This window comes from Haliotis asinina, chromosome 10 (genome assembly GCF_037392515.1).
Source record: "Haliotis asinina isolate JCU_RB_2024 chromosome 10, JCU_Hal_asi_v2, whole genome shotgun sequence".
Taxonomy (NCBI): domain Eukaryota; kingdom Metazoa; phylum Mollusca; class Gastropoda; order Lepetellida; family Haliotidae; genus Haliotis; species Haliotis asinina.
In genome coordinates this window covers 1,192,168-1,219,173 of record NC_090289.1, presented here as the reverse complement: position 1 = coordinate 1,219,173, position 27,006 = coordinate 1,192,168, and the positions used below count along the sequence as shown (strand labels likewise).

The 27,006-nt window shown below is 40.6% G+C and overlaps 1 protein-coding gene across 3 annotated transcripts; it reads left to right on the top strand.

Annotated features, from left to right (window-relative positions):
- Positions 1-3,367: 3,367 nt before the first annotated feature.
- On the top strand, positions 3,368-25,443 carry LOC137297985 (putative ankyrin repeat protein RF_0381). Of its 3 annotated transcripts, XM_067829998.1 has the most exons (22): positions 3,368-3,691; positions 4,170-4,259; positions 7,638-7,736; positions 9,160-9,258; positions 9,458-9,526; positions 9,781-9,867; positions 12,037-12,120; positions 12,350-12,439; positions 12,795-12,917; positions 15,453-15,548; positions 15,741-15,851; positions 16,642-16,710; positions 16,914-17,003; positions 17,230-17,310; positions 17,519-17,632; positions 19,614-19,715; positions 19,943-20,044; positions 20,357-20,428; positions 20,720-20,761; positions 21,971-22,078; positions 23,921-24,037; positions 24,214-25,443. In XM_067829998.1, the coding sequence occupies exons 1-22, from the start codon at positions 3,662-3,664 to the stop codon at positions 24,469-24,471; spliced, it is 2,133 nt and encodes a 710-aa protein (XP_067686099.1). In that variant the 5' UTR covers positions 3,368-3,661; the 3' UTR covers positions 24,472-25,443. The 3 variants fall into 3 exon arrangements, with proteins under 3 accessions (XP_067686099.1, XP_067686101.1, XP_067686100.1); XM_067830000.1 differs by lacking the exon at positions 23,921-24,037; XM_067829999.1 differs by lacking the exon at positions 12,350-12,439 and having other exon boundaries at positions 3,376-3,691.
- Positions 25,444-27,006: the final 1,563 nt, after the last annotated feature.

The window sequence follows — 27,006 nt, the reverse complement described above, 5'->3', positions numbered from 1 at the left end:
GTTCAAATATGGAAACATAGACATGGTAGAAGACGCTCAGTACAACACTGAGACAGTGAAGGTCATGATTCAGAACACCGCGTATATAACTGTAGCTTTTGCGTCCATCACTTTAATGAATGAGAGATAAAGCTGATCGGTAACTATAAGACTAACACCTTGTCTATGAAATGAACATATTTTACAGAAAAAAAGTTCATAAGAATTACTCATAAAATATAATGAAAATGAGCCCAGAGACTTCCTTCATTTTCAAATCTTGCCTCATATTTTAGACCTGCATGGATATCTTTGTTTCAGCGTGTGTATGGCAGAATAGGCAATCATGTCCAGTAAAGCTTACTTGTCCTGGATACAGGCAGCGTCGGGGTCGGAGGAGTTGAGTGTCCACGCGCACACGTAGCTGACGGTGCCGCGGCTGTAGTGAGCGACAAACATGTCCCCTGTCTTCGTCTTGAAATGAGTGGAGCAGCGGATGTTGCAGCAGTGACGCATGGTCTGGAACAACTGTCGGCCAGCGACATCAACATCATCAGACAATGTTTACAACATCGGCAACTAATTCAGTTTTGCGACAACAGTTGTGTGTCACCCATGCACATTTGCAAGATTGTAAAGTGTTAAATAAACTGACAACTTAAAATGTGTGCTGATATTCATAATTTAAACGTGGGTCATTTCACATGGAAAGTGTAATTTTCAATTCGTAAAGCAAAGTCACATCACAAGTATCTGAGTCAGGAGGGTCGATGTGACTGTGACCACAATGCGACTTATGTTCCTACCTGCGGTCCATGTTCCAGTGTGATGCTGTGATCGAATGTCTCCGGATCTTGGAGAACAAGTTTTATGTTGTTTTTCACCTCTGACCATTCTTTCAACTTGTCCCATCGCTGGTCGAGGTCATTCAGTTGTGTGCTGTCTGTGCTAAGACTATTACTGTTCAGCTGTGGATGTGATGATAATCATGAGTAGCGCTTGTAAACAAACAAAAGTTACTCACGTTGCGCAAGGTGTATTTTTGCGCTCTTCACTCGCTGCTTGTATTTTCATCTCATTTCTACTATATGTACTATGAATATTTACGGTATTCTTTCAAAAATAAGCGTGTTTTCACTCACTTCAGGCGGCAGTTCCATGATTCGTTGTCCCATGCGGATGTTTGGTGATCTGTATATATGCTATTCCCCAATGACCACAGACTACAAAACAAAACAACGTGCTAGATACAAGTAATACGTGTGGTGAGAGTTCTTGCGTGGGCTATATATCTTTTTTATCATTTTAACAAGATACCCGAGCAAACCTCGCGCTCTCGTGTTTCAATATACATGTATATCTTGGTAGAGACTAATTTCCCAGTCTGTTATATTATTCACAAGATCAGTACAAGAACCCTTCGGGAGCACAAACAGCTTTACAAACAAACAGCCTTCAAGGTCCAGTAATCTGATTATTACCATGATGAATGTTTATCTAAGTTTACAAGTTCCGTAGTACTGACCAGTCCAGTCTTTATACGCTCCAGCCGGCTGCCAGTGTTTCCGCACTTTGTTTGCTCTGGCTGATTAATTACGTCCGATTGTGATGACGTCATCAGCATTGTGGCTACGTAGCAACAACATGGCCACGTCACAGTAGCACGGATCCAGTGATCCCGGTTTCAGAGTATCGCGACCCGTCATATCCCACCCGCTATATCCAGCGCATGCTACATATAATAGAACAGCTTGAGTGATATATTGACAATTTGGAGATTTCAGCTTTCTTCCATCACGGAAAACATACATCAGACACGTGATGAACTGAAAGAAACTCACCCCAACCCTGCAACATCGTCGGAGTCAATTTTTGATGTCGGTACATAGGTAATGCTACTTTACAGTGTAAACCTTTTGCATGAAAGGTAATACCATGGCAAGCAAACACTAAGCATGATTTGAACATGCGCTGTTTAACTGATACATTATAAGCATTGATAAAGTGGGTGGGTAAGGTTTTACGTCGCTTTTAGCAATTTTCCAGTAATACCATAGCGACACCTACAATAGGCTTTATACTTTATCAATGAGTAAAAATGAGTCCAGGTACTCTGCATGACGAGCAAAACCTTTATCGAGGTTAACCGCACCGAACCCAGGACAGTGTAGTTAACACGTGTAATTGTCGAGGGATGTGAAATCCTGTTGTTCTGTGGTCAGCATGAGTAGTGTCCAAGTCCCCTGCATATCTGGCCATTATGTTGGATTTCGACAGTGGACTAATTACTTCTACTTGATGGCAGATGTTTTATGATACTTACTCTTCTCAGCTAATTTCTGGTTGGCGTCAGTCATGTATTGCAGTCTCAGCTTGACACAGTGGCTTTATAAAGTGAATTAACTGAACATGATAGTAAATGCATACATGTTGTTTGTCCCCGTGAGTTGACATATATGTGAACATATAGACATAGGCATGAATTAAGCCCATGAAGGGACTATTGGGGTCAGTTAGTTTCAGCTAGCATCAGTAAGTTTATTCAAAATATACCCATGAAGATCCCAGTTCGAACTGATCTTCAGTGACCCGTATGAGGCGATTGACGGGATCGGGTGGTCAGGCTCGCTGTCGTAGTTGGCACGTCATCGGTACTCAACCTGATCGATGCTCGTGCTGTTTATTCACTGGATTGTCTGGTCCAGATTCGATTATTTAGAGACCGCCTCCTAACAGCGGTATGCGGCGCAAAACTAAACGTACTCATTCGCCTATTCAACATGTGCTGACTATCTGTTGGACCTTTTTCTCAGGGAAATTTAGGTCCTATTTGAAGCAGACATGCTGCTTACTTGTTGCTCAAATTGTTTTGTCATTTAAAATTATTTGGTCTGTGTCCGGTAAGTAGATACACATATCTAAACATGATAACCAGTTTCTGATAAGGACATTACTCCTCTACCCGATAATGGTTTCGTTACTCTCATGAAAGGCCGATAAAAAAACAAAACAATACATTCGGCAAATACATTTTTGGCCTTATATAGCAATGGTTTTCAGACTTTTATTTTGTTTTATTTGTTTTCAGAATCTATTTAGAAAAGTAACTCGGTGAGGTTTTCAAATATTTGCATTCTTTTGACCTTTCATACTATGTGCGTTTGAATTCAAACTCAAGCTGAACGGGGTGATTTCATGCTGGACTATGCTTCTCCACACCGCTTATAGCATATGCAATTTTTCAATGCGAGAAACGATTTGAAGAGACTGGTCTTTATTAGCAAAACTTTGATAATCTGAGAGACATATTTAATATTCTAAATTACACATTGAAGCAATATCTACAAACGAGGCAAACAACACTGTCACCAGTCTTTATGTTATAAGCGATATTTGTTTACAGTGGAAACAAAATGGCGGAAAAGAAAATGCAAATCTGTCAGAAAGTAAACAGATCAAATTCGATATAATCAATGGCCTGGCGAATGACAATAATTCCGTCTAAAACTTAGGGAACTGATGCATTTATTTAGAAATATTTTAAAGTGATGTAACAGTAGCTTCCGTTTTGTCTGGCTTTTCGTGCGTAACAAGGCGCACGGTAGTGGATAATCTTAGCCAGTGTCCTATTTTCGGTCACATTTCACCTTTTTTGACGTGTTTTGAGAAGAATCAGTTAAAGATGGCAGGCGAAATGTTGCAGCTTGCTAAGGTAAGTTTCATCTCTTCGAACAGTTCTTTTTGAGATAATAATTTAAACTGACCACGTAAATAATAAAGTGTTTGTAAAGGATTGTATGAAAATAATTCATTAAGATCGTGAAAATAATTGCAGTGTACATATATGTTATGACAGAAACTTGCGACTTTTCAATAGACAGTCAGACATCAGATTGGTCATAGTGTCAACTAGGAATGTCACGATGCATTAGTTTCATTAATCGATCGTATACTTCACAATATATACCTTTGTGTTATAGTGCAATATTAATAATGTATGCCCCATGACATTGAGCATTGCATATATCCCGACCTCCCCCCCCACCCCCACTTTATAATTATAATCTACTGAAAACACATAATATGAAAAATGTTGCTTTCAGTATTTTGTGTCAGTTCAAGTCAATTTACGTAAGGGCACATTGGTCATGATCTGTTGTAAGTGCATAATTATATCATGCATATTGCAGACCAAGATTGGACAAGCTATATCTGAGGGAAACATTAAGGGCTTGAAGAAATGTTTGGAGCAAGGCCAAGATCCATTATTCAAAGACAGGGTTTGTTAATAACTTTGTTTACATTCAAGGACAGACCTGTTATTTAAATGATAAGAATTGGAGTGAATATCTAAAAAATTAAAGATTCATAGTACATTAGAGTCATAATGAATATATCAACAGAAATAATGTAAGGTTGATGAGCCTTTTATATATTGTGTAAATTAACTATTATTTCTGATGATGAGAGACAAGAATTACGAAATGGTTTGTTTTGCTTGCTAGTTATCCATTTTATGAAAGTTTACTGGCTCTTGTAATGAGTGGATGACAGCTTAGTTTAAATCTGTTGTTGCCTTGTACTATTTTTGAAATGACACTATAAATCTAATGTTAGAAGCTGGTAAGCAAGGAGTTCTTCTGGTACTAAAGGAGTAAAGACTGAACCACCATTAACTTGGAACATTGCAGCGTATTGCATTGTGATCCCATAGTGTCAGAGACCATGAGGAACTGGATCACTACAACCAAGAGTTGCCATCTGAATGACAGGGCCACAACTCTCATTCATAATGATAAACGAATATTTCTGTCAAAGAATGATAGTATATGTAGCCAGATGAGTTTCTTTTAAGACCCATTCTCACAGTGCAACTTTTAGTAACAACCTGTAGTGTCTGCATGGTGATTTAAAGGTCACATGCAAACAAAAACATAATCAAAACACATTTATCACTTATTCATGACATATATTATACATTGGTGCTTATAAAAAACAAATAAACAAAATTATAAGCGTACAATCGCGGTTCAAAAATGCAATATTCCGTCAGATCCACTCATCCGAAAAAAATGAATGTAGGTTCTTTGCAACCCACAGACATAAAAACATGTCATGTGTATCACACCTGCCTAATTACATAATGTGGCAGAGACGGGACTCGGGTGCACGAGTCATAAATGAATTTATTTTGTTTCTGTCGTATGGTCTGATAGGTGTTAAGTTAAAATCTCACATGGTCAATGATTGAATCTGTGTACTGCATGTTGTCTTTAGCAGACAGGCAGGCAGCCATATAGGTGTGAATAAACCAGACACTGAGCTTTCTCTGAGACAGAGACTGCTTACCACAATCAACAAGTGTTTTTACGTAATGAGTAGATTATTTACTTGTTTGTGTACACAACCAAGATTAGACTCCTGCTCACAACCTCAGACTCTGGGCATGCACACTGTTTCAAGGTCCGCAAACCTATTCACTGCGCATGCGTTATGGACGCAGTGCAGCACAGCTGTTGAAACCAGTTTTCCCCCAGGGCTGGGGGAAATTTAGTGAAACGTTTGAACTCTGATTTCGCGGGCTTTTTTTTCATCGCGCTTTTTTCAACTTTATAGGTTATCTGATTGTAACAAAATATGCCTGCAGTGTATTTTTTTTTCTGATGCCTGGATGGTATAGTGACTGATCCAATTTGATCCTATTTCTGTGTTTTTTTACCTCAATATTGAATTATGTCATGTGAAAATATGATCTATACATATATGTAGCCAGCCGTTTGTTTCATATAAGTCTGAATGATTGTAAAACTTTATATTTAGATAGTTTTGAGTTTTGGCCCAGCTGTCATAGCAAACATCATTTGTAAATTTTGGTACGACCCTGGTTTATTATCTATGATAATAAAAATACGCAGTTGATTTATCTGAATTCGTAAACTAATAACAACGACTTTGCCATTGGTAGAGAAATACGAAAATTTTCTTCCGTAAAAAAATGATTATATTTGATACACAAACGCCTATGTGTATTTCTTATGTAACAAAGAAGTTCCGTTGGTATCCTCAAAACAGTTTCGGCCCGTAAGTGTTTTCAGGCTGTATGCGACACAGAGATTACATCTTTCTTGCTGTAACTGGCGTTTGATGGTGTAAACCTACACATGTTATTTGTCATCATTCACTTTATGGTCAGTTAATGAATTTATAACGGGTATAATTATTGGTAACACCACTAAAATTACTCAACAAAGCTTCCCATTTGACATTTCTCCTGTCTGGAGTAAACACTCAACATTATAAATTAAGGTGTATAGTGGCAGATGTGTTGCATGTTATGTAATATGTGCATGTAAGTGATGCAAGAGGGTTTATCAGCTGAGTTACAAAAATAAACATTGATCAAAGTATTAGCCGATGACACACTGATTGATTAATTACTTCCACAGCGAATTTGTCAAAAAGGCAGTGTTTATGATAGTAGATCTACTCATCTATACTGAATACACCCTGTCACGAAGTACGAGTGTGACAACAACATCCTTCCTGCAAAGAATTAACCACCACTGCCTTGATTGATTGATTCGTGCTCATTATTGGCTGACTAATGGCGGACATCATACAGTTAGTTGCCAGGTGTGCTGTCCTGGGTGACCAATGAGATTATGTATACACCAGTGTGAAAAATTCTCAAACGAAGTGTCACTTTTTCGCATATTAGACTGTTCAAAGACACACGACATAGAGCAGGATTATTTACCAGCTGCAGATGAATTGAATATCGTTCTTTTATGTGGATATTGATGGATACATTCTCGAATGAGTTAATAGCCTGACATTGTTGCTATAACTTTCCTCTGTCTTAAATGTAATATTTGCATTTTGTTTTAATTTATTTCTTGTAGCATTCAGCAGAATCTGTATTACAGAAAACATGCACTATGTCGTGAATAGAGGGGTGTGAGAAATATGATTCATGTTGGCAATCTATACAATGTAAAATCATGTCAGAAATACACTGTAAGTATCATCAGACCATGCTTTTTTTTTTATTAACTTTCAAAAGGCATACAAATGTGACAAGGAACTAATTAGGTTTGTAAGACAAAATATAAAGACATACACTGACTTCATTATTTTTCTGTCTTAACAGTTTTTTTTTGTACTACTGGCAGATGAGTAAACTTCAAGGTGTTTGATTTGTTTTCATAATAACGAAGTGAAATGACTTCATCTTTGTTGATCTAACTACTCATAAACTATCAATTATAGGGGGCGCAGCAGAGATCACAAACCAGTAATGAATTCTGGGATATCATCCGGGTAATCATGGGAGAAAAACAATAACAAAAGAAACAACCAGTCCACGGAAATTGCTCCACTTCAGTGCCCCTTTAAGAATTCTAAATGAGTTGATACAACTTGGAATCTCATGATAATCTCGTAGTTTTGAAACAAAATGACATCATCATGTGACAAGGAGACACTGGCATTGTTTGCCATACATTTGGTAAATGAAAAGAAAAAGAAAAAGAAAAACAGAAATGTGTTTGGCTTAGGCAATGCATACTGTGCAGACCTGATGCCAGCGCATATCATTCCCTTTAATGTTGTCTATCCTGTCTACCTTACTGTTTGCATAACATTGTCTCCTGTTTCAGAAAGACAACACCTACTTGCACTACGTGTGCACCATGCACCGGCCACACATCATACATATACTATTCACAACACCGATTGACATCAACACTCAAAACAGGGTGAGTTTTATCATGCTCTGTTCCAGATTTTTTCAGTTAAGACATCACTAAAAGTGATGTTTCAGTTATGTTTTTGTCTCACACCTTTTCAACAATCTTCAACTTGCTGCTAGGAGAAAGTGATTGATCAATCAGATGATCAATAGTGAGCGTTGTAAGACAAGTGGACATGAAAATATCACAATATTTCTCTTCCACATTTCCAACATAAGAAAGTACTTTCATCGTCAAAACAATACAGATTCCACAAGTTTTTAATTTATTTTTTACTTTAGTTGAGAGATCTGTTTCCTTAGTAAACATTACATGGCGTATGTTCCTTGCAATATGTCATTGGTGCCAGTAGGTCAACGAATGGCATCATGCATAAGTGGCATACATAAAGGCATCAGAACATATGTGATGTTGGTACATATTCTTGTCTACTGTTTCAGCCCCCTTTGCCCCACATATATGTGCTGCCTCCTTAACCATCTTTGATGTCAAATAAAATTGAGAATACGTCATGCACACAAATGAACTTTACATCTAAAAATACAATCATCATGATTATTGAATCTCCAGTTGTAACTCTACGATACGTCCACTTCATCTACTCACTGCATACACTGGGTCATTGTTTCAAGAATATGTATTGAAAGAGCATTGTAGCAAGAATTAGGGATTAAAAGCATATTTCAATGCTTTGGTAAATTCATGAGAAAGTTTCATAGCTTCTGTCCAACATGAGGCCATGACTGATACATAATCTTGAACAACGACAGAACTTGTGTGTAACAGGTTCTCTTGGTTATGATGGCAACCATCAATACACACAGGAACACACAGATTGCCACAGTGTGTCTCATTACTTACCTGACATACTTGTGCATACACAGGTCCTCCATTAATGAAAGTCCTTCAGTAAGAACCTACAATATCATGTCATAGAACCTAGCATTGAGTCCCAGTTGGTCACTGGTGGTGATTTTATGCATCTTCCTTGAGGTGAAGGTTGATAAATCAAAGTCTATCCTGCTACTTACAGATTCAATCATCAAGCTGATTTAGCTGATTCAGCATATCTTTTACATATTCATAATGCAGTTTATTTCTCTGTGACCTGTTGGGGTCAGAAAACCACCCCCTCAAAATGACGCAATATTTCTTTTATTTGGAGTTTTCTACTTTCAGTGTGAGAATAATGTATATACATACATATTGAACATATATATTATCAAATTCTAAAGATATATTTTGTTTCATGCAAGATAAAAAGAAATATTTCAGTGTACACTTCCTCACAAATATTAAGCAGCAACAAAATGTAAAATTGTTAATGAAACACAACTCGTTGTTAGAGACAGTTGTGTTGAGGAGCTGATGGCCACAGTAATCACCATGGTTACTCATTCACCATATATGGAGGCCTATGTTACTGTAGCACGGCAACACACCTCTTCATGTGACGGCGCTGCAGAACGAGTGCTGCCATGTTGCTGACTTGATGGCTGCTGGCGCCGACCCATCAGTGAGAAACAAGGTGAGCAGGACATGACTACCTAACCAGGGGCCTCAGTTGTGCAGTATGTTGTAAAGATGTGATACTGACCGAATCTGGACTTACTAGAGAGTAGTGTAAAGTTTCTTGTGCATTTCATTTGTTTTTGTGTGAGATTCCAGATGACTTGATGATATGCTGGATAAACATCAATACAATAAATGATGGTGTCTTTTGACAGGAAGGAAAGACAGCCTCAGAACTTAAGACTAAAAACAAATACTGGCAGTCAATATACAACAAGTACCAGGTAACATGCTCATCTTGGTTACATACAATAGTAGTATTGCTACTGTTGCCATGGTCACTTCAGTAATGATATCTCAACATTTGACATAGATACAATCTCATAGTAATCATCCTGAACTTTCTCTGGATACTGAGATACTAATGTAACTGAAGGTACTATGTATATTTTCACTGTAATTCTTACTTCCGCCATGGATATTATGCAACAGTTGCCATTGATACTATAATAGTATATGTTTGCTGTTATGACTGCAGCCAGGGATATTCCAGGCAGTGTCTGACCACAATGTGGAGCGGGTGTTGGAGCTGTTGCACTGCTGGAGCATGGTGGACTCACTCAGGGTGTGTATATCACCTGTGTACATCACCTGTGTACATCACCTGTGTACATCACCTGTGTGCATCACCTGTGTATATCACCTGTGTACATCACCTGTGTATATCACCTGTGTACATCACCTGTGTATATCACCTGTGTACATCACCTGTGTACATCACCTGTGAATGTTGCCTGTGTACATCACCTGTGCATATCGCCTGTGTATAGCACCTGTGTATATCACCTGTGTAGATCCAAAGAGGAGGTGTGGTGGGTTGCCGAAATCCTGGATCCATCCCAGCACCTTGTATCACATTTACCTAGTACAACAGTCATATGTATCACCTTGTATCACACTCACCCAGTCTAACATTCATATATATCACCTAAGTATCACATTCATGTGTATCACTTTGTAATACATTCCTACTGGAACACATTTACGTATAACATCTTTTATTACATTCATGTACATCACCTAGTATCACATTTACCTGGTATCACCTAGTGTCACATTCAGCTGGTATCACCTAGTGTCACATTTACCTACTATCACCTACTGTCACATTCAGCTGGTATCACCTAGTATCACATTTACCTGCTATCAACTACTGTCACATTCAGCTGGTATCACCTAGTGTCACATTCAGCTGGTATCACCTAGTGTCACATTCAGCTGGTATCACCTAGTGTCACATTCAGCTGGTATCACCTAGTGTCACATTCAGCTGGTATCACCTAGTGTCACATTCAGCTGGTATCACCTAGTGTTACATTCAGCTGGTATCACCTAGTGTCACATTTACCTGCTATCACCTAGTGTCACATTCAGCTGGTATCGCCTAGTGTCACATTCAGCTGGTATCACCTAGTGTCACATTCAGCTGGTATCACCTAGTGTCACATTCAGCTGGTATCACCTAGTGTTACATTCAGCTGGTATCACCTAGTATCACATTTACCTGCTATCACCTAGTATCACATTCAGCTGGTATCACCTAGTGTCACATTCAGCTGGTATCACCTAGTGTCACATTCAGCTGGTATCACCTAGTGTCACATTCAGCTGGTATCACCTAGTGTCACATTCAGCTGGTATCACCTAGTATCACATTTACCTGCTATCAACTACTGTCACATTCAGCTGGTATCACCTAGTGTCACATTCAGCTGGTATCACCTAGTGTCACATTCAGCTGGTATCACCTAGTGTCACATTCAGCTGGTATCACCTAGTGTCACATTCAGCTGGTATCACCTAGTGTCACATTCAGCTGGTATCACCTAGTGTCACATTTACCTGCTATCACCTAGTATCACATTTACCTGCTATCACCTAGTGTCACATTCAGCTGGTATCACCTAGTGTCACATTCAGCTGCTATCACCTAGTATCACATTCAGCTGGTATCACCTAGTGTTACATTCAGCTGGTATCACCTAGTATCACATTTACCTGCTATCACCTAGTATCACATTTACCTGCTATCACCTAGTGTCACATTCAGCTGGTATCACCTAGTGTCACATTCAGCTGGTATCACCTAGTGTCACATTCAGCTGGTATCACCTAGTGTCACATTCAGCTGGTATCACCTAGTGTCACATTCAGCTGGTATCACCTAGTGTTACATTCAGCTGGTATCACCTAGTGTCACATTTACCTGCTATCACCTAGTATCACATTTACCTGCTATCACCTACTGTCACATTCAGCTGGTATCACCTAGTGTCACATTCAGCTGGTATCACCTAGTGTCACATTCAGCTGGTATCACCTAGTATCACATTTACCTGGTATCACCTAGTATCACATTTACCTGCTATCACCTAGTATCACATTCAGCTGGTATCACCTAGTGTCACATTCAGCTGGTATCACCTAGTGTCACATTCAGCTGGTATCACCTAGTATCACATTCAGCTGGTATCACCTAGTGTCACATTCAGCTGGTATCACCTAGTGTCACATTCAGCTGGTATCACCTAGTATCACATTTACCTCCTATCACCTAGTGTTACATTTACTTACTATCACCTAGTATCACATTTACCTGCTATCACCTAGTATCACATTTACCTGCTATCACCTAGTATCACATTTACCTGCTATCACCTAGTGTCACATTCAGGTATATCACTGTCAGCTGGGACATGTATTTGCTTGTTGTATACGATGCTGTATTCTCCAGAATGGCCAGACATTGCGCCAGTTTGCTGCAGCCCTAAAGTTTCATGACATTGTCTTCCTACTGGATGACCACAAACCCACCTTGGTGAGTTACCTCCCCTGTCTTCCTTCCGTATCCTGATTGTCAGGCTTGGTCCTCATAATGCAACTTAAGTAATCGGACAGTCGACGCCAGGCCTAAAATGTGTCATGAATGTAGTACAAATAGCTTTGTTATACAAGTCATTTAACTAGTAGCAAAAAGTAGTTTCAGGTGAGTTGCCCCATTCTGCATGTTTTCCTCACAGTTTAATGACTGAAAACATCTACTGTAGGATGCAATCTATGGAGTCCTGGAGGTCAACAAGGTCAAGGTGAAGGCTGCACTAAAGAAATCGAAATGCAACATCAATTATGTCAATCATGTGAGTAACAAGTTTACAGAGACAAAATGCTGTTGAACCAGTCTGGTCCAAGGTTCCTACATGGTGCCTGTTCCAAGGTTCCTGCATGGTGCTTGTTCCAAGGTTCCTGCTTGGCGTTTTTGTTCCAAGGTCTCTGCATGGTGCCTTTTCCAAGGTCCCTGTTCTAAGATCCCTGTTCCAAGGTCACTGCTCCAAGGTCCCTATGCTAATGTGCCTGTTCAAAGGTCCCTGTCAGAGCATGAAGGACATCATCATCATACTGTATACCCATGCCACTGTTGCATCAGACAGGCTAGGGAAGGAAGCCCACTGCAAAGCATCATACAAACTGTCTGTTGGCATATTCTGCTTGCAGGCATCCACAAGGCGGCATATCCTGCAGTACGCAATCAGTCTCCATGACACTGACCTTGTGACCCTCATCTGCAATGCTGGTGCCGATGTCAACTTGCCTGTACTCGTCAACAGTTACTACTGGGTATGTTAACACCACTGTCTACTACTAGGTATATTAACAACACTGTTTTCTACTGGATATATTAACAACACTGTTTACTACTGGGTATGTTAATGACACTGTTTACAACTGGGTATGTTAATGACACTGTATACTATTGGGTATGTTAATGACACTGTGTACTACTGGGTATATTAGCAACACTGTTTACTACTGGGTATGTTAATGACACTGTTTACTACTGGGTATGTTAATGACACTGTTTACTACTGGGTATGTTAATGACACCGTGAACTACAGGGTATGTTAACAACACTGTCTACTACTGGGTATATTAACAACACTGTTTACCACTTGGTATGTTAACAACACTGTTTACTACTGGATATATTAACAACACTGTTTACCACTTGGTATGTTAACAACACTGTTTACTACTGGGTATATTAACAACACTGTTTACTACTGGGTATATTAACAACACTGTTTACTACTGGGTATATTAACAACACTGTTTACTACTGGGTATATTAATAACACTGTTTACTACTGGGTATATTAACAACACTGTGTACTACTGGGTATATTAACAACACTGTGTACTACTGGGTATGTTAATGTCACCGTGAACTACAGGGTATGTTAACAACACTGTTTACTACTGGGTATATTAACAACACTGTTTACTACTGGGTATATTAATAACACTGTTTACTACTGGGTATATTAACAACACTGTATACTACTGGGTATATTAACAACACTGTCTACTACTGGGTATGTTAATGACAGTGTATACTACTGGGTATGTTAATGACACTGTCTACTACTGGGTATGTTAATGACACTGTGAACTACAGGGTATGTTAACAACACTGTTTACTACTGGGTATGTTAACAACACTGTTTACTACTGGGTATGTTAACAACACTGTCTACTACTGGGTATATTAACAACACTGTATACTATTGGGTATATTAACAACACTGTGTACTACTGGATATGTTAATGACACTGTTTACTACTGGGTATGTTAATGACACCGTGAACTACAGGGTATGTTAGCAACACTGTTTACTACAGGGTATGTTAACAACACTGTTTACTACTGGATATATTAACAACACTGTTTTCTACTGGATATATTAACAACACTGTTTACTACTGGGTATGTTAACAACACTGTTTACTACTGGGTATATTAACAACACTGTGTACTACTGGGTATGTTAACAACACTGTGTAGTACTGGGTATGACAATAACACTGTGAACTACAGGGTATGTTAACAACACTGTTTACTACTGGGTTTATTAGCAACACTGTTTACTACTGGGTATGTTAACAACACTGTTTACTACTGGGTATATCAACAACACTGTTTACTACTGGGAATATTAACAACACTGTTTACTACTGGGTATATTAACAACACTGTTTACTACTGGGTATGTTAACAACACTGTTTACTACTGGGTATATTAACAACACTGTGTACTACTGGGTATATTAGCAACACTGTTTATTACTGAGTATACTAACAAAACTGTTTACTACTGGGTATGACAATAACACTGTGAACTACAGGGTATGTTAACAACACTGTTTACTACTGGGTATATTAACAACACTGTTTACTACTGGGTATATTAACAACACTGTTTACTACTGGGTATATTAACAACACTGTTTACTACTGGGTATATTAACAACACTGTTTACTACTGGGTATATTAACAACACTGTTTACTACTGGGTATATTAACAACACTGTTTACTACTGGGTATATCAACAACACTGTTTACTACTGGGTATATTAACAACACTGTTTACTACTGGGTATATTAACAACACTGTCTACTACTGGGTATGTTTATGACAGTGTATACTACTGGGTATGTTAATGACACTGTATACTACTGGGTATATTAACAACACTGTCTACTACTGGGTATGTTAATGACAGTGTATACTACTGGGTATGTTAATGACACTGTCTACTACTGGGTATGTTTATGACAGTGTATACTACTGGGTATGTTAACAACACTGTATACTACTGGGTATGTTAACAAGACTGTGTAGTACTGGGTATGTTAGCAACACTATGTACTACTGGGTAAGTTAGCGACGCTGTGTGCTACTGGGTATGAAAACAACACTGTGTAATACTGGGTATGTTGACAGCACTTTGTACTGCTTGGTATATTAACAACACTGTGTACTACTGGGTATATTTACACTGTGTACTACTGTCTGCTACTGGGTATATCAGCACTGTCTGCTAGTGTATGTGAACAGTGTCTACTACCGTCTGCTACTGGGTACATCATCACTGTCTACTACTGTCTCCTAGTGGGTACATCAACACTGTCTACTACTGTCTGCTAGTTGGTATGTCAACACTGTCTACTGAATGTGTTAACTATGCAAGTACACTAACCAAACTAACATCATTATGATGACGACGACAACGATGGCGATGACAATGATGATGATGATGATGATGATGATGATGATGATGATGATGACGATGATGATGAACATCACACAGGGTCCCCTGTACTTTGAGGCCATCAACAGTAATCTGCCTGCAGAGATTATATGGAAGGTGTTGAAGAACAAGGCAAACTTCAGCCTTAAGGATGAGGTAATTTCCGGAAATCTTTGTATGCTAATGTAGCAAAAGTCACTGAACTGGTGCTCTTGTTAACTAACATGTACATCAGCTGTTACATCATTTTCAAGCAGAAAGTGTCAGACATGACAGAAAGACAATGCTTATACCACCCTGTAGTTTGTGTGATCTCTTGACTATAAGTTAGTGTTATCCCACCAACAGCGAGGACGGAACTGTATGATGTTTGCTTTAGACAAGACCAATGGGGCCATGCCACTCGATGTCATTGCATACATGCTGAAACAAGGAGCCTACATTGCAGAGAGGGATGAGGTGAGTTGATGTTAGAGGAATGACTTGACAGATTGGATGGAGGGTGAGGTGAGTTGACTGTTTGAGGGATGACTTGGTAGATTGGGTGAGGGATGACTCGGTAGACTGGGTTGAGGGTGAGGTGAGTTGACTGAGGGATGACTTGGTAGATTGGGTGGAGGGTGAGGTGAGTTGACTGAGGGATGACTTGGTAGATTGGGTGGAGGGTGAGGTGAGTTGACTGTTTGAGGTATGACTTGGTAGACTGGGTGGCAGATGAGGTGAGTTGACTGTTTGAGGGATGACTTGGTAGACTGGGTTGAGGGTGAGGTGAGTTGACTGTTTGAGGTATGACTTGGTAGACTGGGTTGAGGGTGAGGTGAGTTGAGTGAGGGATGACTTGGTAGACTGGGTGGAGGGTTAGGTGAGTTGACTGTTTGAGGGATGACTTGGTAGACTGGGTGGAGGGTGAGGTGAGTTGACTGTTTGAGGGATGACTTGGTAGACTGGGTTGAGGGTGAGGTGAGTTAACTGTTTGAGGGATGACTTGGTAGACTGTGTTGAGGGTGAGGTGAGTTGACTGAGGTATGACTTGGTAGACTGGGTGAAAGATGAAGTGAGCTGGCATGTGTGGTACACAGTATGTTTGATATGAGGGATAAAATGTCTCCTTCATTGGCAGAACTTAGCAAGCATCAGCATACAGTGTATGAGGTATGAGAGTGTGTCTGTATATGCATGTGCATACTGTGTTGCTGGCTGTGTTTCATAAATATGGATTGTCATCAACTTATTGCATTACTTTTTACAGACAGGGTCAACAGTTCGAGATGTGGCTCGGTTTGCTCGTCGCCGTGATGTGGTGAATCTGATAGACAAGGTGATTGCTTCTGATTCAGTCACAGAGGAACTGACAGTAGAACTTAAATATTTTGGGATCTTTGCACCTGTGTATCTTGTGATAGATTATGATTCTGGGCAGTACTCCATCAAATCTTACCTGTGTTGTGTGTTGCTGACTTTTGCTCTCTGTTTAATGTGTGTAACTGAGTGTTGTTGATCATTACTGTCCTTGTGTTTCAGTTCTATGTTAGGATCCTGAGAGAGTCTGATTTGGAAACATTGAGGAAACTCTCCGTGGATGGATATGACAGTTTGCTTATTCAGCACAATGTGAGTGTGTTCAGCAGGTTATCTCTCTGTCTCTCATTACATACTGGTACCTTCTGAGTTTACAGAATTTATGGCTCTGAATCAGTTTCAAGTGATCCAAGTGTAAAGAAAAATATTGTTTTTCCTGTTATGGAAGTGCTTGCAGTATCTCCACGCTGCTCTCCATAGTTTCAGTTTGAGTTTTGAAAAGTGTTGGTAGTATTGTGAATTGTTCACTTGTTTTCAGTATCGTGACACGTACATCTATGCCTGTGGGAATGAAACAGATGATGTACTCAAGTTTACAAACTGGCTGCCAGAATTCCAGGTAATGATTACATAGTATCATGTTTTGAAAACATTTAAATCTTGTAAGTTGTTCATTGCGAATAGCTACAGCATTGCTGATGCAGCATTTTAATAAGCAATATTCACTCACTCACCCGCTCATGCAAATGTATTTTAAAGCAATTTTGAAATGTAGACATTTTGTGACTAATGTTTTATCGAATATTAATGTTGTATTCTCATTTCAGAAAAATGTCATCTTAATTCATAAGCACATCCGTAATTCTGACAAGAGCATGGTTGAAAAGTTGTTGACTGACACAGAGAAGTCCCCAGACATGCTGGTCAATGCCAGAGACAAGGTGGAACAACAGCTGCAAAAGCCAATTAATGACTACGTGAATTCCATATTAGAATTAATCACAGGAGACGCTGTGTTAGAACTGGGGCTTGAGGTTGTCTGTTGTGTATCAAAGCCACATAGAGTGTTGCAAGCTTGAGGTTGTCTGTAGTGTATGGAAGGCACCTAGAGTGTTGCCAGGCTTGAGCTTGTCTAGATCAGTTGTGTGTTGAGGATAACTACAGGTTTTGCCAGACTTGAGGTTGTCTGTTGTGTGTCAAAGCCACCCAGAGTGTTGCCAGGCTTGAGGTTGTCTGTTGTGTGTCAAAGCCACCAAGAATGTCGCCAGACTTGAGGTTGTCTGTTGTGTGATGAAGCCACCAAGAATGCTGCCAGGCTTGAGGTTGCCTGTTGTGTTGGTAAGCCACCTAGGGTGTCGCCAGGGTTGAGGTTGTCTGTAGTGTATTGAAGAAACCAGGTGTGTTGCCAGGCTTGACGTCTGTTGTGTGATGAAGCCACCTAGAGTGTTGCCAGACTTGAGGTTGTCTGTAGTGTATTGAAGAAACCAAGTGTGTTGCCAGGCTTGAGGTTGTCTGTTGTGTGATGAAGCCACCTAGAGTGTTGCCAGACTTGAGGTTGTCTGTAGTGTATTGAAGAAACCAAGTGTGTTGCCAGGCTTGAGGTTGTCTGTTGTGTGATGAAGCCACCTAGAGTGTTGCCAGACTTGAGGTTGTTTGTAGTGTATTGAAGAAACCAAGTGTGTTGCCAGGCTTGAGGTTGTCTGTAGTGTATTGAAGAAACCAAGTGTGGTGCCAGACTTGATGTTGTCTGTAGTGTATTGAAGAAACCAAGTGTGTTGCCAGACTTGAGGTTGTCTGTAGTGTATTGAAGAAACCAAGTGTGTTGCCAGGCTTGAGGTTGTCTGTTGTGTGATGAAGCCACCTAGAGTGTTGCCAGACTTGAGGTTGACTGTAGTGTATTGAAGAAACCAAGTGTGTTGCCAGGCTTGAGGTTGTCTGTAGTGTATTGAAGAAACCAAGTGTGTTGCCAGGCTTGAGGTTGACTGTAGTGTATTGAAGAAACCAAGTGTGTTGCCAGGCTTGAGGTTGTCTGTTGTGTGATGAAGCCACCTAGAGTGTTGCCAGACTTGAGGTTGTCTGTAGTGTATTGAAGAAACCAAGTGTGTTGCCAGGCTTGAGGTTGACTGTAGTGTATTGAAGAAACCAAGTGTGTTGCCAGGCTTGAGGTTGTCTGTTGTGTGATGAAGCCACCTAGAGTGTTGCCAGACTTGAGGTTGTTTGTAGTGTATTGAAGAAACCAAGTGTGTTGCCAGGCTTGAGGTTGTCTGTTGTGTATTGAAGAAACCAAGTGTGTTGCCAGACTTGAGGTTGTCTGTTGTGTATTGAAGAAACCAAGTGTGTTGCCAGGCTTGAGGTTGTCTGTAGTGTATTGAAGAAACCAAGTGTGTTGCCAGGCTTGAGGTTGTCTGTAGTGTATTGAAGAAACCAAGTGTGTTGCCAGGCTTGAGGTTGTCTGTAGTGTATTGAAGAAACCAAGTGTGTTGCCAGGCTTGAGGTTGACTGTAGTGTATTGAAGAAACCAAGTGTGTTGCCAGGCTTGAGGTTGTCTGCAGTGTATTGAAGAAACCAAGTGTGTTGCCAGGCTTGAGGTTGTCTGTTGTGTATTGAAGAAACCAAGTGTGTTGCCAGGCTTGAGGTTGTCTGTTGTGTGATGAAGCCACCTAGAATGTTGCCAGACTTGAGGTTGTCTGTAGTGTATTGAAGAAACCAAGTGTGTTGCCAGGCTTGAGGTTGTCTGTAGTGTATTGAAGAAACCAAGTGTGTTGCCAGCCTTGAGGTTGTCTGTTGTGTGATGAAGCCACCTAGAGTGTTGCCAGACTTGAGGTTGTCTGCTGTGTGTTGAATCCACCTTTTTGTGAGAGTATTGCTTGTGTAAAACTCTGGTGACTTTCACATGATGTTGGTGATATGTATCTGTTTCAGGGAGGTCGGTCTTCTTTACATCTCGCTGTGTTGTTTGAGAACTTTGATATTGCCAAGTATTTAATGTCAATGCCAGCAATTGACATAAATGTCAAAGACTGTGTAAGTTGATGATGTAATTCTCTTTACTTATATACAGTATATATATTGTTAATATTTAAAATCTTCATGTTAATCTTGATGTTAATGTGAAATACTTTGTATTCTGGTACTTATCATAATAAACATCCACAACTCTCTCGCTTAATTAAACTGTTGTCACTGTGACAGAACATATCTCTGGCTCGACAAGATGAGCTATGAGGAATATCGAGTGTGGTATGTTGCAGCACCTACGCAGTGTGTACCACTACGCATGTTCTGTTCCCGGAGCCGAGGGGATCCGCCTTGCTCTCATACAGAGAGGTGTTGACATGGAGGCTGTTGATACTGTGAGACTTTAACTATGTACAGTAACTAGCACGTTATTGTGTTTAAGCTTGTTGTGGATAAGAACCCATCAGAAGCAGCTGTAGAAACATCCTCACAAACTATGACATTCATAATTACAGTCAGAAGTTTACCTTTTTGTGACTTCAACTGATTCAGTCAATTTCTATTTGCCAGTCAAGGATTTGATCATTACAGTAAAGTTTACCTTTACAAATGTACAATCCAGATGCCAGTGTGAAGTGATGCCACATGCAGACCATGTTTGATGTATATATGATAGTGTATGTTTGGTCTGCCTGGTACCCATGTAGTGCTGGAAGACGGGGGAGGACTACCGTAGTGTGAAGGGGGAAGTTCCAGCATGGGTTGCAACATGCAGGATGGTGAGTCTCTTGGTCAAGCTTGTTTCTGCCTTTAGAGCATACCAAATAATATTACATATGTTATGACTAAAATTACTTTTGGTTCATGATGTTTTGTCTCTGGTGTTTAGTGTTGAGTGGGCATCATGTGATTACTGTTGTATGTCATTGAAAGCCTTGTCAGGGTGTAGAAAAACAAAACAAACAGTCTTACCCATGTCACATTTATGTTCACATTGTTACCAGACTGAAGCCAAAGGTATAATAGGATATAATGCACAATATAACGTAGAAGCTTGTGTATCCTTCCAGGCCAAGTTCAGCATGGCGCTGGAGCTACAGTGTGTAGACAAGGTCTGTACCAGTGTGTCACACAGCAACATACAATGTGTCACACAGCAACATACAGTGTGTCACACAGCAACATACAGGGTGTCACAGTCCAACAGTGTGTCACACAGCAAAGTACAGTGTGTCACACAGCAAACTACAGTTTGTCACAACAACATACAGTGTGTCAAACAGCAACATACAGAGTGTTTCACACAGCAAACTACAGTGTGTCACACAGCAACATACAGTGTGTCACACAGCAACATACAGGGTGTCACAGTCCAAGAGTGTGTCACACAGCAAACGACAGTTTGTCACAACAACATACAGTGTGTCACACAGCAACATACAGTGTGTCACACAGCAAACTACAGTTTGTCACAGCAAACTACAGTGTGTCACACAGCAACATAGAGTGTTACACAGCAACATACAGGGTGTCACACAGCAAACTACAGTGTGTCACACAGCAACATAGACTGTTACACAGCAACATACAGGGTGTCACACAGCAAACTACAGTGTGTCACACGGCAACATACAGGGTGTCACACAGCATCATACAGGGTGTCACACAGCAAACTACAGTGTGTCACACAGCAACATACAGGGTGTCACACAACAACATACAGGGTGTCACACAGCAAACTACAGTGTGTCACACAACAAACTACAGTGTGTCACACAACAGCATAAATCTGTAGGAGGGCTTTAAACAGTTTGCACTTTGCATCAATGAGTCTTATTCTTTGAGAGGTTTCTTATTGTTGTAAGAGAGATGACGCTCACTGTTTCATACAGATGAGAATCATCCTTTTCCAGTTAAAATAACTTTCACACATTCCCTTCAAAATATACAAATGCAGTACATTCAATAACAACACTCAAGAAGTGGCTTGCGCCTACATGTTTTACATGTATATGAACAGCAATACAAAAACACAATGTGAACTGTAAGGTTCAGGGCTGATTAGCATGCCTGTGTGTGTATCTAGGACTGGTGTAGCTGATAACCAAAACCTGCTTATGTCTGACAACTTAATCATAATGCCAAAATGTGTACCAACATGTCCATTTTTAGGGAGAAATTTTGCATATCCCCAGGACAACAGATGGTTTGTTTAAACTGATTCAGCACAGTGTTTTCTTGCTTCTCCAGATGGTAGCTGTGTTTTACATATACAGAGCTGTGTTTTCTGTGTTACTGTCACTTCTCTATTGTCTGTTTAGTATGAAGAGCTGAGAAGGATTGTGAAGAACAAGAGGAAAGGTCTCACTGAGTTCACTGATGCCATGAAGCACTTCAAAGCACACCCTGTGGTGGACTTTCCCAAACTTGTAAGTCAACCTATCAGTCATTGTTACCTGTGCTAACACCTGGAGTCAGTCATTGTTACCAGTTCCAACACCAGGGGTCAGTCATTTTACCTGTGCCAACTCCAGGGGTCAGTCATTTTACCTGTGCCAACACCAGGGGTCAGTTATTGTTACCTGTACCAACACCTGGGGTAAGTCATTGTTACCTGAACCAACACCTGGATTCAGTCATTGTTACCTATACCAATTTCTGGGATCAGTCATTGTTACCTGTTCAAATACCTGGATTCAGTAATTGTTACCTATACCAATTTCATGGGTCAGTCATTGTTACCTGTACCAACACCTGGAGTCAGTCAGTGTTACCTGTGCAAACACCTGGAGTCAGTAATTGTTACCTATACCCATCTCTGGGGTCAGTCATTGTTACCTGTTCCAACACCTGGGGCCAGTCATTGTTACCTGTGCCTACACCCAGGGTCAGTCATTGTTACTTGTTCCAACACCTGGGGTCTGTCATTGTTATCTGTGCCAACACCTGGGGACAAGGTACTTTCATCACGAACAACATACATCTGTTTGTTACAAGTGCATTTGAGTGATTGGGGCCAGGTAAGTCTTTTTGGACTGGGAGTGTTTGCTAGGACCATGTGTGTTTGTGTTAGGACCAAGAGAGTTTTTGTTGGGACCAGGTGTGTTTGTGTTTGGATCAAGAGAGTTTGTGTTGGGAGCAGGTGTGTTTGTGTTAGGACCAGGTTTGTTGTGTTGGTGCTAGGTTTGTTTGTGTTGGGACCAGGTGTGTTTATGCTTGGACTAGGTTTGTGTCCTGAACAGGTGTGTTTATGTTGGGACTAGGTTTGTTTTTACTGACACCAGGTGTGTTTGTGTTTTGAACGGTTGTATTATGGTCATGCCAGGTCAGATTGTGTTATCATCAGGACCTGGTGTGTTGGTGAGTTTCATGTGATTGTGTTATCATCAGGACCAGGTGTGTTGGTGAGTTTCATGTGTTTGTGTTATCATCAGTACATGGTGTGTTGGTTAGTTGTTTGTGTTTGTGATATCAGGACCAGATGTGTCGGTGAGTTTTATGTGTTTTTGTCATCATGAGGACTAGGTATGTTTGTGAGTTTCATGTGTATGTGTTATCATGAGGAGCAGGTGTACATGTGTTGGTGAGTTTTATGTGTTTGTGTCATCATCAGGACCAGGTATGTTTGTGAGTTTCATGTGTTTGTGTTATCATGAGGAGCAGGTGTGTCAGTGAGTTTTATGTGTTTGTGTCATCATGGGGACCAGGTATGTTGGTGAGTTTCATGTGTTTGTGTCATCATGGGGACCAGGTATGTTGGTGAGTTTCATGTGTTTGTGTTATCATGAAGAGCAGGTGTGTCAGTGAGTTTTATGTGTTTGTGTCATCATGGGGACCAGGTATGTTGGTGAGTTTCATGTGTTTGTGTCATCATGAGGACCAGGTATGTTGGTGAATTTCATGTGTTTGTGTCATCATGAGGACCAGGTGTGTCAGTGAGTTTTATGTGTTTGTGTCATCATGGGGACCAGGTATGTTGGTGAGTTTCATGTGTTTGTGTTATCATGAGGACCGGGTATGTTGGTGAGTTTCATGTGTTTGTGTTATCATGAGGACCAGGTGTGTTGGCGAGTTTCATGTGTTTGTGTTATCATGAGGACCAGGTATGTTGGTGAATTTCATGTGTTTGTGTTATCATGAGGACCAGGTATGTTGGTGAGTTTCATGTGTTTGTGTTATCTTGAGGACCATGTGTGTTGGTGAGTTTCATGTGTTTGTGTTATCATGAGGACCCAGGTGTGTTGGTGAGTTTCATGTGTTTGTGTTGTCAGCTGGCACCTCTCATGCCTGACTACAAGGATCTCATCTTTCTGGCCCTGGAGCACAACAAACCGGAGATCGCAGAAAGACTGGCCAACCTTGGGGCTGACCTCACACAGACAGAAGTGGTCAGTTCATAGCTTGATGCATTCCACCACAGGTGTACATTTAGCACGAAGTTTTCAGTCAGTACACTGTTGTCAAACTGCATTTAGCAGACAGACTGAGACATGTAGAGATCCAGCAAACACTGACACCAGAGAAATGCAGAACAAATTGTAATATAAAACTTTTCAATTTTCAGTATGTGATCGACTTTGAGCCGGAGACTGAGTCTGAGGATGATGAATCTAATGTTGGTTCAAATGGCCGTCCGCCAGTCAGTGCAGAGATTGTGATGACTCCTGCTGACCGAGCCCGATTCCTGGGACTGTCCAGTCTAGCTGAACGTCTAGACAAGAAGAGGGAGTGGCAACTCCGTGACAAGGGCAACAGCCACCCCACCGTGATAGAACAGCTGAATCAACAGTTTCCTTCCATCTTTGTTACCCAGATGTTCTAATCTTTCCTCCATCTTCGTCATTTGACCTTCCTGCCATCTTTGTGATGTCATGTGATCGTCCTACATCTTTGCCATGTGATCTTTCCTCCATCTTGGTCATGTGATCTTCCTTCAGTCTTTGTAATGTCATGTGATCATTCTTCAGTCTTTGTCATGTGATCCTCCATCTTTGTCATGTGATGTGATCTACCTTTCATCTTTGTCATGTCACGTGATCTTCATTCCATCTCTGTCATGTGAGTTACCCAGGGACAAACTAGAGGCAGCCATGTGTTGTCATCTTCCAACTACAGGCAATTGTTGTAACTGTGATAACTCCAATGTTTGTGTGTTTATTGATACAGCTTGTTAGATCTGTGATAATATATATATATATATACACCTGTTCCTGTGATATGACATGGTACCATCAGGCCCTGACTCACTGATCACCTCAGTATCATCATCATAATTCATACTTTTACTTTGATCAGTGTTTAGTTGTTCAGAAATGGCGCATGTTTTTCCAAGGAAGTAGTTATTCTACAATTCAAAACAATAGCTGTCATTATTCAATGGGGAACAAAGCAAATAAATACAATGATAAAAAATAAAGTGTTTGAGTGTCGAACTCGAGTTTTTCGTAGTTCAGACACTAACACGCTCTCTGGACATAGTCGACAGAGTTATCTCCCATGTACTGTGATACGAGGAACAGGAAACCGTGTTGCAGACACGTATAAGATATCAGTTGTTTGAATCCTCGTGGATATGAGTAAAATATGCGTTCTTTTCTTCCATGTAAAATATGACATCCACAAACATTACTTAAGGTTTAAAGAAAAAGAAAAGAGGCAGGACATCTGAATGTTATTTATAATGTAATTCTATTAATTCAAGACAAAGTCACGTCGTTAAGTAATGTATTTTGGGGTTCGATGGAGATTAGAAACAAGGAGTTTTGCTTAATAAATTTTACGTCCAAACCCAAAACCTGTATTACTTAGTTCTTCCAGCTCAGCTGGGTTGTACAGCTCTCATTCACGTGGACATGAAGCAATCAAGCCGAGAGCGCTGAGCACTGTATGTTTCTGTGGGCAGAAAAAGTGATATTTAGGAGACGTGCCAACGAGTTATGCCACTGTAAATTCATCGTTATCTTACTGCCCGAGTGCCGTTTGACGGGGACTTAACGGCTCAAGGCACCCACGGCGAATGTACAAACTCTTCAGCTAAAGTATAATGTGTTTCCGGTATATGCGCATGTTGGGTGCATGTGGTGCTACTTAGAGATGTGTAGGGCTTTGTGCAGTTCGTGCACGTATATTTGTTTGGTTACAGATTCCTGGACGGAAAGCACACCTCGTTATTTCAACCGTAGTTCTTAAATACTTTCCTGTTAACAAATATACGTTTTAATGAACCACTCCCTATACGGGTCATTTCTGTTTATGCTGATGTACAGTGGTAGTCGTTATACAGAGGTGTACGATATAAGGGGGTTTCCACCGAACTGACAGTGATTGCCGGGATACAAGTTTGAGAAGTGTAAAGTTTTTAATAGTGCGTCAGCAAAACGAAACAAAATTTTATAGAACTCGTCATATTAAATGGAGATGAAATAATGAAAAAAATGATGATACTTTTGTTGAGTGATGTTTTACTCTCGTGATGGTAGCAATGTATCACTAGCATAGGATACGAAACATTATAGTCACATGATCACCATGACAACCCGAGCACATATAGAGTATAAAGTCCAGTCACAAATACCTGGTGACGAAACTGTGGAAATACACGTTGCACACAAAGCATAACAGGTTCAGAGACAGCGAACCTTTGCAATAAGTATTAGTAACCTCTCTACAAAGGTACCCAATTGGGGTGGATAGCCTCGGGTGAAACGCATCTGGCCTGATGGGGGATTCGGCGTTAGGCACCCAAAAACCGTGGGATCGTTTAGGAGGACGTGGTCAGACTCAGTGGCTTGATGAATCACGTGGTCAGGCTTGATGGCTTGATGGATCACGTGGTCAGGCTGAGTGGCTTGATGGATCACGTGGTCAGGGTCGGTTACTTGATGGATCACAAAGAGTATGGTGTTGTGTCTCTGACATCGAGATTGTCTATCGATGTAGGTTAAACGATCTGCTGAAACCGTAATCTACCCGTCAGGTGTTCGATGAAGCCAACACGCAGTACGTGTTGTCATGGTGGTCGCTGCCACCAATAATCTCATGGAATGGGATCGTCGGTAACCCATCCTTGACGTGAGAGGCGACTAACGGGATCGGGTGGTCAGGTTCGCTGACTTGCTTCATGCATGTTGTTCTTGAAGTCGGTCAATGAATTGTCTTGTACACGATGACTTACAGATCATCGTCATTTTCTGACCCATGGGACGTTCATGAACATAGGATCAAAGAACAATCAAACATCTAACACATTAGCTGGTTCAGTACCGCTTCAGCTAGAAGTCTCCTCGGGTGGTGGTGTATCCACGGGTGGTGGTGTATCCTCGGGTGGTGGTGTGTCCTAGGGTGGTGGTGTATGCTC